General features: G+C 36.2%; 1 protein-coding gene across 8 annotated transcripts in view; it reads right to left on the reverse strand.

Moving 5' to 3' along the window:
- Positions 1–15053, reverse strand: part of ODF2L (outer dense fiber of sperm tails 2 like) — a 37195-nt gene extending 22142 nt beyond the window's left edge. For 2 of the 8 annotated variants that reach the window (XM_040470856.1, XM_040470851.1), the window contains exons 1-7: positions 14694–14807; positions 8954–9116; positions 6773–6905; positions 5726–5851; positions 3730–3789; positions 3534–3605; positions 2675–2791 (exon numbers count right to left, since the gene is read on the reverse strand). In XM_040470856.1, coding sequence (XP_040326790.1) covers positions 2675–2791; positions 3534–3605; positions 3730–3789; positions 5726–5851; positions 6773–6905; positions 8954–9066 — 621 coding nt within the window. In that variant the 5' untranslated portion in view covers positions 9067–9116; positions 14694–14807. Of the gene's footprint in view, positions 1–2674; positions 2792–3533; positions 3606–3729; positions 3790–5725; positions 5852–6772; positions 6906–8953; positions 9117–12907; positions 13009–14693 lie in introns of all 8 variants that reach the window. The other 6 variants (XM_040470852.1, XM_040470857.1, XM_040470850.1 and 3 more) reach the window with 6 other exon arrangements.
- Between the last annotated feature and the right edge of the window lie 277 nt (positions 15054–15330).

A 15330-nucleotide genomic window follows, 5' to 3' on the forward strand; every position in this document is an offset into this window, starting at 1 on the left:
GAATACTAAATATCTAAGAATTTACAGACTTAAGATTTTAATGCTTTTACATTTTTTCAAAGTTGCATAATACTGAAAAAATAGTTAAATTATTACAGAATTTAGGTTTCAGTGTAACATGTTTTGGACAATCATTTTAATGAAAAAAATCAAAGGAGTCACAGTAAAAGACTGGGTTTTCTATTCAACTCCATGATCAATAAAAACTATGCTTCTTAACTTCCACTAAAATTGAGATTAAGAAGTACAACTTGGGGTGCCTGTGTGGCTCAGTCAGTTAAGCATCTGACTTCGGCTCAGGTCATGATCTCACGGTTCGTGGGTTTGAGCCTCACGTCGGGCTCTGTGCTGCCAGCTCGGAGCCTGGAGCCTGCTTCAGATTCTGTGTGTGTGTGTCTCTCTCTCTGCCCCTCTCCCCCGGCTCACGGTCTGTCTCTCTCTTTCTCAAAAATAAATTAAAAGTTAAAACAAAATAATAATAAATAAATAAATACATCTTAAATAAGATTTAAAGACGTTTTCTTTGAAAAGTGAACTAGGTAGATTATGAAAAGTAGCAAAACACTCTTACATCGTCTTTAGAAATGTATTTAAACTAAAAACAAAAAAATCCCATGAAATGTTTTCATAAGTAGTTGGAGGAAAACAAGAATAAAAGCAGTCCAAGTCTACTGAAGACTCCACAGGAAATACAGCTGTCTTCCTCTAAGAAACCACAGGGTGTCACCATCACACCACAAATAATTGCTACAATTTCAGCAGTAAACCATTTTCAACACCAAAGGTGAAATAAATTTTTTTTTTTTTTGGAATAAGGTTCTAGCCAGGGCATTCTCACTAGACTTATCCTATCTCACATTTGATCACTATTAGGGAGTATACCAAACTACCAAATTATTTTTATAGTTTCAAAATAAATAACTCCTCACAGTCTTTTGACAAATGAACAGAAACATAAAGTCAACTACTTGTCTTTCCCTATTTCCAAAGTAGTATACATGCTGCACATTATAAAGATAGCTATTCTGTGTCTTCTAAATTGTGAAAATATTCTATATCTAATTGTTATATAAAGATCCAGAAAGAACTGGGTTCAAAGTATCTTTGGGATAGTTCTCACAGAACTAAAATACAATTAAAAAATTTTTAAAGACCTACATAACAAACTGACTCAACTGAGTCAAAACTAAAATACTAAATAACTGAAATTTATGTTACCAAAGTGAGCTCATTATCTTTGAATTCGAAAAAGAACCTTGTGAAACCTAATGGAAGAATTCAACTCTGATCCCCCAATTAATGCCTTAAATTCCAAAACTGTGTTAGAGGAAATGTAGAAAAATCAGTAACCTAATGCAACCTCTTTTAATTATTTCTAAACAGCGGTATTTTTGTAATGGAATTTAAACTCAAAGTATTGAGAGAATGTCACAGCAAAATCTTAAGATTTTAGTCTTATATTCGCTCTCTAAATTATCATATTAAAAATTGCTAACATTAACTTTAAAAAATCATTTAATATTCCATTTTTAAATTGAAGAAACATATTTTCAAAAACTTCCCCAACTGCTCTTTGAGGACCGAATTAAAACTTGTGAGATTAAGTGTGATAGATGCTTATCTGAGGTGTCAGACCACATGCATGCTATTGTAAATACCGTAACAGAGGAAGGCAATCTCATCTGGGATGCCCTAGACCACCACGCAAAGGACAAAGGGGATCCATGTGGGAAAGTGCTCAAAAGAACATGTAGGAGGACAAAGGACAAAATTCGCATTCCGCATAAGCCTGCTTAATGTCCCTTTACTGGGCAAAAGCTTTTCCTCCTTGAAGAAAAAAAAAAACCAAAACATCCCAAGTGAAGTCTTGAAACATGCCACAAGTTGCAAACACCTGCAAAAGCAAACAAATTTAACACAGATGTGCTCACATTCCATAGGGGCTATCTTTGCACACTTTCCTGAAAATGAGAACACTGTGTCTTTTCCTTCAGCAAAAAATAATGACAATAGATCCAGTTAGCTTGTGTCATATCACAGAACCTCAAATTCTTCTTTCAAAATGCCTGTGAGGTTTCCAAAAGAATATTTAAACCAGAAACTGAGTTTAAACCAAAAAGTTCCCCTTGATTACACTGCTAAAAAACTGCATAACAAGAATGCTACTCAGTTTTCTAAATACCAAAGCTGGGTCAACTGATTTTAAAGTTGTTACCATTAATGACAAAAACAAAAATAATAAACGTTTACTGACTGCCTACTAATGTGAGAGTATATATTTATGTGTGGATGTAGAAAATAGAATTCTATATACCAAAACATTAACAATGGTTTTGGTATTTTTAAGTTATTTTAATTTTCTCCTTTGTATGTTACAAATTTTCCACAATAAACATAAATTAACTATATAATGGGAAAGATTTTTAAAGATATTCAAGCTCTAGAAATCCTTCCTAGACTGGTACTAAAGAGAGAGAGCATTTTTATATTGGGATTTGGAATCACATCTTTGGATGAGCCATAAATCTTAAGATTTGCCTCAAATATGTATTTCCCATGGCAACACTTAGATTGAATTTTTCCAAAACCACCAAATTCCAGAACTAAGGAAAGGCTTTATAGTTGTTCATTAATTTTATCACTTAAACTATAAAAGTGAATGAATATTTATAACCTTTATATATTCTTTTAATTTATCATTCTCTGCTTCCTTTTTACGAATTTGGAGCTGTAGTCGTTCATGTACTACTTTTACTGATTGTGAAAAACGGTTTGCTTTCAAAGCATTTGCCTATAACAGAGAAAACAAACAAAAAAAAAATGTGTTACTTCTCAAAAATCTTTAACTTTATCCATACTTAGACATGATCTAAAAAGCTAATAAAAAGCAAAGTACCACTGTAAATTATCCCTGATCTCCCCCATTATAAATATATTTTATATAAACTATGGGGCTATTTAATCCTCCCCCCTTTTATTTAATGGTTCCTGATAATCTCCTTTTGAAAAGTCCTATCTATCCTAAGTAAATTATATCTAAAATGCTTCTACAGGGGCACCTGGGTGGCTCGGTTGGTTAAGCGTCGACTCTTGATTTCGGCTCAGGTCATGATCTTATAGTTGTGAGATCAAGCCCCATATTGAGATCAAGCTTCACGTTGAGAGTTGAGAGTGGAGCTTCCTTTAGATTCTCTCTCTCTCTCAAAATAAACAAACATTTAAAACTAAATAAGTAAAATGCTCCTATAAACACCAAAATTCCTCAGTTTATACTAAAATTGAAATACAATACAAATTTATGCATAGTTCCTAATATATAGTGATTTATGCCAATTAACCTGACCTAAGTATCATAAAAATCTTTAAAAAAGAAACTGAAAAAAAAAGATATTTCATAAAAATTTGTAAAATATCTAAATAATCTAAAAATATTTCTGGGTCTATTTTTGAGGATATGGGCGCCAGAATGGAAAGAGGGAAAAGAGGGAGTCAATATTGAGAAAACTGATAAATTAAGCTCAGAATCTGCTTACCTTTTCATTCTGAAACAAACAAGAAAGTTCTTGAATATAGGTCTCCTTTTCAAGTAGCTTCTTCTTAAGATTCTTCAGCAAATATAATGTAAGATTTAGAAATATCACAATTTGGATAATGTTGACTAATTTTATAAAAACAAGCAGCACATACATAAAAAATGTCAGAGTAGACACAAAGTGTAAAAAGACTTACAATATTTTCATTGTCATTATCAGTTAGCTTCTCTAACATGCTGGATAAACTGTCCCCTACCTATTAAAAGATATAAAAGATATAAAAAAAAAAAGATATTATAAATCAGTGCTCACAAACATATTTCTCTACATATAAAAGTACAAAGAAGAATAAGCATCACTAAAGAAATATGGGCAACTTTTATGCACAGTTTAGATTTTTTAAAAGGTCATCAGATCGATTTTTGCCTGAGTGTTCCAAATCATTTTGTGTCCACAATTTATGAAATTAATTATATACCTAATTTCTTTTTTTTTTTTTATTTTTTTTCAACGTTTTTATTTATTTTTGGGACAGAGAGAGACAGAGCATGAATGGGGGAGGGGCAGAGAGAGAGGGAGACACAGAATTGGAAACAGGCTCCAGGCTCCGAGCCATCAGCCCAGAGCCTGACGCGGGGCTCGAACTCACAGACCGCGAGATCGTGACCTGGCTGAAGCCGGACGCTTAACTGACTGCGCCACCCAGGCGCCCCTATATACCTAATTTCTAAATAACACCTCAGACAGTAGAAGCCAATGACATAAAAACCACAAAAATCTGGGGTGCCTGGGTGGTTCAGTCAGTTAAGTCTCCAACTTCAGCTCAGGTTATGATGTCACTGTGGGTTCAAGCCCCGTGTCAGGCTCTGTGCTGACAGCTCAGAGCCTGGAGCCTGCTTCGGATTCTGTGTCTCCCTCTCTCTCTCTGCCCCTCCCCTGCTCACACTCTGTCTCTCTCTTTCAAAGAAATAAACATTTTTTAAAAATCTTATACACAAAGACACTCATGGTGCTGTTTACAAATAGGTTAAAAAATATCAGCAAACTTAATTCTATCAAGATTTTTTTTTAAAGAATTACAGCACATCAGTAAAAGAATTCTAAGTAGACATTTTAAATGAGAACATAGGAAAATGTTTATTTATTTTAAGGGTCATATTCCTGCTTGAGAAGGTGAAAAAGCTATGAATTTCTTTCACCCAAAGACATTTATACCATGTACAAATAATGCAAAATTGTACACATACTTTCAGAGGGCTCATGGACTGCATAGAGCCCACTCTTTGACTCTGTAAAGGTACACAGTGGATTGCCTGGCATACAAATATTTTCATTTCTGTTGGGTATATACCACTTGTAAGTGAATGTTCACAGCAGTTTTATGCATTACAGCCAAAAAGCAGAAGCAACCCAAACGTCCATTAATTGAGAAACAGACAAATAAAAATGGTACAGCCATACAATGAAATATTATTCAGCAATAAAAAGGAAGCGCTGACATGTGCTACAACACGGGTGAACCTTGAAGACTATATTAAATGAAAGGCAGTTATGAACAACCACTTATTATAGGATTCTATTTATGTGAAATGTCCAGAATCAGTAAATTCATAAAAACAGAAAGTAGCTATTAGGGTAAGGAGGGGCTGGTGGGGGTGGGAGATAGACGTGGTGATGAAAACGCTCTCACAGTGTGGTGACTGCTACACAATTCTGTGAATATACTACAAATCACTGAATTGTACACTTTAAAAGGGTGAACTGTATGGTATGTGAATTATCTCTCAGCAAACTGTTACCCTCAAAAAATAAAAGAATATATAAACACAGTGGTACAAAGTAGCTAAATTCTAAGAAAATTTTACTGTAATCAGCTGAAATGAAATATAACAAATGAAAATTTTTGAGATAAAAGATACAAGTATATTTTCTATAAAAACATGCTGCTTTCATGTAGAACAATTTGTGAAATACTAAGAGTCAGGGTTAGTTTAATGATTGCCATTTCAAACAAAAATTCAGGAATTCTTTCCATTTCAAATATACCAAATTTGAAGTTTCAAATCCTAAAACAAGTATTTAGGATATAGGCCAATGAAAAGTATGCTCATAATTTAATTTCTACAGTTTCAGAAATAGTAAACCCATCAAGTGAGAAACAAATCTATTAAATTAGTGCTTAGGGTCCTTACTTGTTGGTATTCTGTCTTTCTAAGAAGATGTTCTAAAGCTTGTTTTACATGTTTAAAAGTGTCTAATTCTTTTGTTAATTTTTCCTTCTGTTTAGCAATCTTCAAATTGAATGCAAAAAGATTAGCCTGACAAAATATAAGAACCACATACACATTTTAAGATACAGTATTAAGACACTCTAAAACACAATGTTGCGGGGCGCCTGGGTGGCGCAGTCGGTTAAGCGTCCGACTTCAGCCAGGTCACGATCTCGCGGTCCGTGAGTTCGAGCCCCGCGTCAGGCTCTGGGCTGATGGCTCAGAGCCTGGAGCCTGTTTCCGATTCTGTGTCTCCCTCTCTCTCTGCCCCTCCCCCGTTCATGCTCTGTCTCTCTCTGTCCCAAAAATAAAATAAAACGTTGAAAAAAAAAAAAAAATCCAATTTCTAAAAATAAATAAATAAATAAATAAATAAAATACAATGTTGCTATTATCAAATAATAGTTTTTTCTAGTAACAAAATCATTTTTGCACATAGTAAATTTTGCCAAGTTTATTAATAGTAAATAGGATTGTATATCATACATTAAAGTAATGAAATCAAAATAGGGCTTAAGCCCTAAAGTATTTCAGGCATTTATTTTAATAAAACTAATAGAATACAGTCTATTTTTTGTCTCTAATTCAAAATTTAGTACACTGAAATTAGAGAATACAGGTTTCTATTCCCTATAACACTATAGAAAACAGATCTATTCATCTCTCAGAATATTTTAGTTTACATTCACTCTTGGAAAAGTTGACTCTCTAGTTCAAATTCAGGTAAGTCAAGCACCAAGGTATACATTTTCTAGCTTAGCTTCTTATCAAGGGCATGCCTGAATTATCTTTGAAGGAAAGAATTGCAGTTAATGACATAGGAATAAAGAAGAATGATAAACCTGCAATTTTTTTATATCAAATACCAGCATATGAGCATAACTGCATTAATAAGGGACCACAGGTAATGCATTCTGAGTATTATGCTAGCTTTCCATTTTATAAGATGTTCACAAGTCAAGTACTCACATTTTCAAAACTAATCTCTTCAACGGTATCCTTAAATAATGGCAAAAATAATTCTACAGAACAGGTTGCCAATTCAGCTTCCTTAAATGTTGCTTCCAGTTCAGTCTTTTCATTTAGGATGTCCTGCTTTCCACTAGATGTGTACAAATAAAATTTAAGTTAAATCTGTCACATATTTATGCAAATATAGCACAGCTTGACTAAATATTACAGTTCTACAAACTGCTCTCCAAAATGTAACAGTAAATTGTCACTGAAAACGTATGGAATTTTTCCTATACTCCCCTATTTTTCTATACCTAATATACACAGACAGTTTTTAAAACACTGAGATATGTGAAACACAAAACCACCAACAGCAATGTTTCACTGTGCTACCTGATAATTACTGAACATCTCTTTTCTAGTTTATAAAATGACTTGCAAGAATGTGTATGCCTTTTTTACTTCCCTTCCTTCTCCCTACTGTAAACCCAAAAGATTTGCCTTACTCCCAAACTGTTTCTTTTAATTTACTGTTCAAAAAAAAAAAAAAAAAAAAAACCTCCAAAGAATAAATAAGCTAACCAAATGAAACACAAAATAACTGAGCTCTCCAGATCTCAAAAATTCCTTCACACTTGACTTTATAATGAACACCATTCAAAACAAAACTGTTAACATTTGCCTTCTTGATTGCGTAGGCATTACTGTGCATCACTGTAAGAAACGTTTCTTTGGTCACATTTTACACCCTGAAATCAGGATGCTTCTTGTAATCTTTGTTAGTCGAGAGGCAGTCCTGAGCAGTCTTTCCTGCACATGCCCAGAACTTACAGAATAGATGGCCAGTGATGGGATGCCATGCCAGAGATGGGATGCACACTTTTTAACCCCTAAGAATGCAGGGTCATAGAGGGATTGAAGGAGCTGGTGAAGCAAGAATGCTTAGCAACATTCCAGAAGCAAGACTCCAATACAGGCTTGCTGGATAGCATAATTAAGAGCCCAACACCAATAAATTTTATTTCAGCTAAAGATGCTCCTAAGAAATGCCATATGACCAATACTCTCAATAGCAAGGAAAACTCTGAGTCAAAAAGTGACTCAGAAGAGTTGGATTTTGAGTATAAAAAAAAAATTTTTTTAAATACCATACATTTCATTTTTATATAAGCACAGTTACTTGAAGTAAAAAAAAAAAATCTAAGTTTGAAGGAGTTTTTTCAAAATCTATAAATAAAATTCCATGTGATAAGAAAACATTGTGTCTTTCTTTAATAGGCAGCTTTTTTCTTTCTTTACAAAACATAACATAATGGCTCATCAACAACTGACGGCATCTTAGAGGCTACGTCAGAAAGCAGATTGCGTTCTTAAGCACTGGGCCTAAGAGGTTAGTTATAAATGACAATTGTCCATTATTAAAACCCATGGGCAGAAGAAAGTCAAGAATGGTTATATATGACCAAATATCATCGTCATTTAAAACAAGCTAAACTAGAGGTTGGATTATACTAGCAATAGTCACAATAATGGTGTTTTAAGACTGTCATTTTGGTGAGCAATGAATCATACAAATAACAAGTATATTCCCTGCTCTAAAGAAGATAGCAAAATATGACAGGTATTTGTTATATGGCAATGTTCCAAATGACAGTGAATTGATACTCATCAACTACATTTCCAATGTTCCACAGTATTTATACTTTCATTTACCTTAGCTATAATAATTCTCAATAGTTAAGGTTTTCATTTTCATTTGCTTTCATTAAGATTCCAAAAAACCAGCCAAATTCTGCCAAATGAGTACATTTGTGACGAGGTTAAATAAATACATGAATTGCTAGATTTGAAGAAGATACTCTTGGAAGAATGCTGTATTTGATTCAAATAATTTACCCTACAGACGAAACATGAAACCCTGAAATCAGAAAATTAGATATTCCCTGCTAGCATGGAGAATACCAGCTGAGGGGCACCTGGGTGGCTCAGTCAGTTAAGCGTCCGACTTTGGCTCAGGTCATTATCTGGCGGTCCGTGAGTTCAAGCCCCACGTTGGGCTCTGTGCTGACAGCTCAGGGCCTGGAGCCTGCTTCCGATTCTGTGTCTCCCTCTCTCTCTCTCTGCCCCTCCCCTGCTTGCGCTCTCTCTCAAAAATAAACAAACCTTAAAAAAATTAAAAAGAAAAAAAAAGAATACCAGCTGAGATGACTTTCACTGGCAGGCTGCAATAAACGTTCATTCTCTGGGGTACTTTTAAAATGAGGACATAGTTTTTCTGAATGACTTCCATCAATTGCAGATTTCTCCATAAATTTGGTAAATGGATTTATAAGTGGCGTCCACAACAACTTCTCATAAGCTGAAAGTTATGAAATATTTTAGTCATTAAACATCATTTCAGTAGACTCTTTTTTCTGTCATTACCCTGTAAAATAAAAATCCTAAACAAGTATAAAGAGTAATATTTCACAGACAAAATAGAAATTATAACTGCTACTCATTGTGATACTAATTCAAAAAGTATCAAAATTGCATTGCTCAACCATTCAACAATTGCCAGTCCCCAGACACATTTTCCAAAAGGCCTGTTATTTTCTACATAACAAAAATGTAGAAATTTTTATTAATCTATTTCTGAGTATTATAATATTTTAATTCAGTCAAACTAGAAAACAAATATAAAAACTATGGTTAACTCTGGTCCTCAGTTTCATTGTATCTACCCAATAGGAAATGTAGGTCATTTACGCCTAGAATAGCAGAAATTTAATATACTTTTAAAGTATTTGGCAACAAAAGCCACAAGGAAGATTAAGTTATTCTTTTGAAAGTAGATCTTTCAAAATTAAATTTATTCCCAGATCCCAGCTCAATCTAGGATATTCTTTACTGATAATAGATGACAATACTTCTAAGTTTTACTATACAACTGTTTTCACTCAAACTTAGAGATGTCATTTTTGAAAAATTTTTAAGTTTATTTATTTATTTTGAGAGAGAGAGAGAGAGAACAAGTGGAGGAGGGGCAGGGAGAAAGAGAGGGAGAGACACAATCCCAAGTAGGCTCTGTGCTGTCAGTGCAGAGCCCAATATGGGGCTCAATCTCATAAACCCTCAGATCATAATCTGAGCCAAAAATCAAGAGTTGGACCCTTCACCAACTGAGCCACCCAAGCACCCCAGATGTCATGTTTTTAAATATGAATACTCATGAATATCTTCAGAACTGTTCCATTTTAGGTAATGTTAGTGCTTTAGCAATCATTAAAGCTATGTTTTCATAACTCCGTTATATGATCATGTGTCTCCCTGACTTCATCTGTCTCCCTGACTTCATCTGTCTCCCTGATCATGTGACTCCCTGACTTAAATCAAATGTTATATTTAAGATTTTCTGCATGCTTTCAGAAATATGTTACCTCTTTGTAATTTATTTTTATAAATCTGCGTTATACAATACATATGTTCAAGAAATTTCAATACTTTGGGTAGATGTGAAGAAATTATAGGTTGAAAATTACTCATAATAAAAAAAAAAGAAAATTACTCATATTTCCAAATTACAGACACTTCTAAAGTGTTTGTAAAAATGTATCTACTTTTGTCTGAAGTTTCTATTTATCACCGAGACAAATATTTAGGATATAGGCCAATGAAAAGCATGCTCGTATTTTTGAAATACCAGCAACTCATGTACAAGTAGAACTGCTAACTAACCTACCGATAGTCCCAGATGATCTACTTAAATGCTGCAAACATGAAACATCTGTTAGTAGGCATGATATTGTGAGCTATCTGAAGTCTAGAAGAATTTAAAAATATACAGATACACACAATCAAATGAAAAGCCAAACCTAACAGTGAAGAAGACTATGATCTGGAAAAGGCACTGCAATCAGTAGTACTATCATGTACTGAGTTGTTTGGTTCCAATAGCTACCCTACTCACAGAGGAACTGGTCTTTACTTTCAGCCATTCGCTTGTTTAGAATTTGTCTCTCTGCACATTGGCATCTCAAGAAAGAATACCTTATTTATATTTGAATCCTCAGCACCTACAAGCCTTATAACAGCAAAGCAATAATTGAAGGAGAGAAGACTCAAGGTTTAGAGCAGTTAATGTGATGAATCAAGACAGTTGCTTTTTAGTTATTCACCTCACTGATCCATCTTTTTAGGGATCATTAAAAGAAAAATGTTTCCTATATTTGGAATAAAAGTTCAAAAATTAATGTAAGAGGATTAGGGGTCTTCAATTTGTAGACATATTTTAAAAGATTCAGTTTGGCATCAGTATTTTAAAAGTAAGTTCTCACTTGGCTTTGTGGGTTATTGGTAGCTACTTATACAATTTTTCTAAAGTTTTATCATAAGATGAAATCATACAACATTTTTCTGCTTCACCTATTAAAAAAAAAGTAACCATGTCTTACCTTAAAGAATAAACAAAGTTAACACATTGTAAAAAAGAGATTTTAGAATGACTTTTAGCCCAACATTCAAAAAAAAATGTTACCTTCATTACTGATTCTTCAAAACATAAAGAACTGTGTAAGTCTCAGACATTTCCATAGAAATGATCAACAATGATATTCTTACACAGTAGAAGTATTTTCTAGGATAAAAATTGTTCAAAGGTTCCAAGGCATTCCGCTATTTTTGTGTTGTGACAGTATTATAATAACCAAAACCATATGAGTGCCGAAAAACAATGTAATAATTTTCTTTAGCATAGAAAGTCCCACCTTTATAAAAAGTGCTATCATTTTAGTGGACCAAACGTATTCTTGTATGGAAAAGCAGATGTTTCACAAGAAAATGCTTTCAATTACGTGGAATGTACTGCCAAATGACAAATACATTATACTTCTGTACAACTTGGTGGTGAGACAAAGACATACTCTGCACACATATTTAATAATCAAAGCCCCAAAGATTACCAATTTAAATATATTTTAATGTTTAAAGAATTGAATTTCCTATACAAGGATGACTTTACCAGCCCCCTCTCAAAAGGGCATGTACTTAAAGCTTTTTCCAGGCGTGGTCATGGTTTATGCTGACCCAGCTACACTCACTAAACTATGTTCCATTTTGGCCAACAACCAGCATTTGAGGAATGGCTGTTCAGGGACTGTAATGCTAGCCACGGTCAGAGAAAGAAAGGTCCCAGTTCATGACCTTCCTTAGCATCTAGATTGCTCTAAGTAAGCAAACCAGCTGCAGACAAATATGTATTTAAAACTATCTCTCTGGAGAAAAGCATAAGAATCTCACAGATTTGAACTTGTTTTGCCAAACATTAATTCTTGGAAAACCAGCTCCCATTGGACTGAAATAGTCAGCAAAGAACACAAAGTAGATATAGGAATGCTGCTCGTTTCTCTCACTATATCTACACACTAGTCAAAGTTCACTAGAGAAGAAACTGTAGAGTCCCGCAGAACAAATGTGAGTGTGGCAAAAAGGAAGAGAAAAAGGCATTCTAGGTAGAAGGTGAAGTACAAGCATGAGGAAGGAATCATGAGGGGACATGATTTGTAAGCACAAGTGACAAAGGATGACACTGGACACACTGACAGTGGTCACTGTATGCCAAGCTCAAGAGCTTGAATTTTTTCCTAAGCGTTAAGACAGACCATGAAATCATTTTAAGCAGGGTAATAACAGACCAGAAGTACCTCTTTAAAAGGTAAATCCAGTGGATTTATTTTGGAGAGTGGACTAGGTATATGGAGGGGGAGAAACGTAGAAGCAATGAAACTGGTTACTAGGGTCTCAGAGAGATGAAATTCCAACATTCATTTCCTAGAAAAAATTTTGAAGAAATCAAAAGTTGTTTCCACTGGTGATAAGAACATGAAAAACAATGAAGGAATTAGAATTAGAATAGCAAGAGATCAGTACGGACCAAATATAACACCTCATTTACCCACAACCATCTGAATGGATTGTTCCACATATCCGTTCCAGAAAATGACAGTTTGTCCCTTTAAATACCACAATTAACCTACTATTTAAAGAAAATCTTCTGGAAGTACTGCTTCTTTTTCAAACAGAGTACAAGTAGCCTAAATGCAAGTTAACCACTCCTTAAGGACTCAGAGGCGGCATACATATTAAAATAAAAGAATACTGGGCCAGACTCACCCGTTCTTAGTCTTGGGAGACACCCGACATGGACACCTCTTAGCCACAGTGAGCATTAGTTTTCTCTTCTACAAAATGAGAATAACCTTTGCCAGCCAAAGCTGTGGGGAAGTTTGAACAGATGAAGTAACTTACAGGTGGGGGTTTTGTTTGAATGTTTTTTTAAATGTAGGGTCCCTTTGGCTCACTATTGTGGCTGCTTTTCCCACCAGGTCTTCTTTTTAAATTTTTTTCATCTTGGGGAGCCTGGGTGGCTCAGTCGGTTAAGCGACCGACTTCAGCTCAGGTCATGATCTCACAGTTCCGTGGGTTCAAGCCCCACATCGGGCTCTGTTCTGACAGCTCAGAGCCTGGAACCTGTTTCAGATTCTGTGTCTCCCTCTCTCTCTCTGCCCCTACCCTGTTCATGCTCTATTTCTGTCTCAAAAATAAAAAATAAACAGTAAAAAAAAAATTTTTTTTTAAATAAGTTTTTTTTCATCTTAAAAAAAATCATCCTGAGTCAATCACCATTCCTTAAATCACTTGTAGGCCTGAGTTATCTGTATAAAACCAACTTTTCAAAACAATCATTACAACTCTTCAAGGTAGTCATAATTTGAGTACTACTAAACCAGATCCCAAGCAAAAGAACTGAGCCCAGGGGGTAGATGTTATATCCACCTCATTGTTGTGCTCAGTTCCTTGGGTCTCATTCATTTGTACAATATAAACAAAGCCATTTTCTCATACCTTTGGGGTTTTGGTGATACAAAAAGTATATTATTTATACACATAAACTGTGAAAGTAGAAGAAAAAAAGCAGAAAATGGTCCCTAGCTGTTAAAGAATTACAAACATGAACATGACATGCTTATTGTAAGCGTAAGGAAATCAAACTAATTTTAAGACAGGTTTTCTGCGATTTGTTCCTTTAACTAAGTGGTGTTTAAAAGGACTCCAAGAACCTCATTCATTCCAAAACACCTGAAGCCTTACTATGAGTGATAGGGAAACTTTGTCTCCGAAATAGACTTTATCCCAAATACCAGCCCCACTGTGGCTATGGTTTTCTCAATCAACAGCAAGCATTCCTTACTGACTATACTCAAAACCTGGCATTGGTTTAATCTCCTTTATTACAACCACTCCAAAGTGATTATTATTACCCTCATTTTCCAGATAAGGAAACTGAACCTAGGAACGTTAAGTGGTCGGTCCCCAAGGCCACACATTTTAAGCGGTTTCCTAAGGAGTCTGGAAACCTAGAAGGAACCTGGAGGACTTAATTTCCGAGGCTTCCTGGAGTATTCTTCACTTAGGTGCCCCAGGGCCTACTACAGTCTGGTATATTATATAGTGGTCGCTTAAAAGCCAGCCAAAAGAGCCGGCCGGGTATGGGCTTAGTTCTGGATAAAACCATCGACTAAAACTTGCCCCTCTGTCCCAAGGATCACACCCTCCCTAGGAGTACGAGCCTCGCTGCCTTTTTCCCAGCCCAGGCAGTCAAGCCTGGGGCAAGTAGGAGGTATGGGCAGAAAGGAGCTAAAGTCTAGCGAGAGACTTTCACTTCCGGGACCCACCACAGCCCCGGCCACCAGAACCCCGAAGGGTGCCCGCGGTAACCACAAAAAAGCGGTCCAAGCCCAAGCTTCCCCCTCCCCAAAGCGTGCCTACGCCCCCACCCCTGCGTCAGCACGCCCCCGTGACGTCAGCCCGCCGCCGCTCCGCCATGGAAGGAAGGGGTCCGAAGGAGCTGGCAAGATGAAGCTGAAGGGAACGTTAGTGGAAATCACGGCCAGCGTACCTGTGCTCTCCAGCCCTGGGTCGGCTAGGAGAGAGCGGGACGCAGGGGGAAGTGCAGTAGGTGATAGCTAGAAAAGAAGTCAAAGGACGCGAGGTGGCAAGCAGGAGAATTCCTAGAACCGCTTGCGTGGAAGAGTGCCCATCCAGGTGCAACTGGACGAAAGCGGAGCCAGTAACCATCAAGTAGCTTCTGTGGCAACGGCTGCCCCGCCCCTTCCGCCGAGCCGCAGCCGGCGCAGCCAATTGGCTGGGCTCGGGAAAGCAAGCGCCGGCGTCTGTTGCTATTGGTGGGAGTGAGGGAGGGGGGCTGGGGAGAGGCGCTTTGTCATTCAGTTGCTGCCCTGGGTCAGATTTTCCCGCTCGCCGCCCAAACCTTTTGTTTTACGAAAAGGCAGCACTTGTGTGTAGTTACCAAAAATCTTAACTGAGTTCAACCTAGAAAGGGAAATAAGGCCGACTGGTTCCGAATTTTTCTGACACTCGGCCTGGAAGTGCTCTGCTTTTGCTTTTTAATGAGATTTGAAGAAGCCAAAGCAACCGCGACTATAAGAAACTTAGTTTTAAATTAAATATATGGTACTGCCGTTTAGCTGAGATCCTTCCCCAGGGCTCTTTTATTCTCCTGTTAAATGTGGGAG

The sequence above is a fragment of the Herpailurus yagouaroundi genome, unplaced genomic scaffold (assembly GCF_014898765.1).
Source record: "Herpailurus yagouaroundi ecotype Mexico unplaced genomic scaffold, PumYag 77, whole genome shotgun sequence".
In the NCBI taxonomy this organism is placed as follows: domain Eukaryota; kingdom Metazoa; phylum Chordata; class Mammalia; order Carnivora; family Felidae; genus Herpailurus; species Herpailurus yagouaroundi.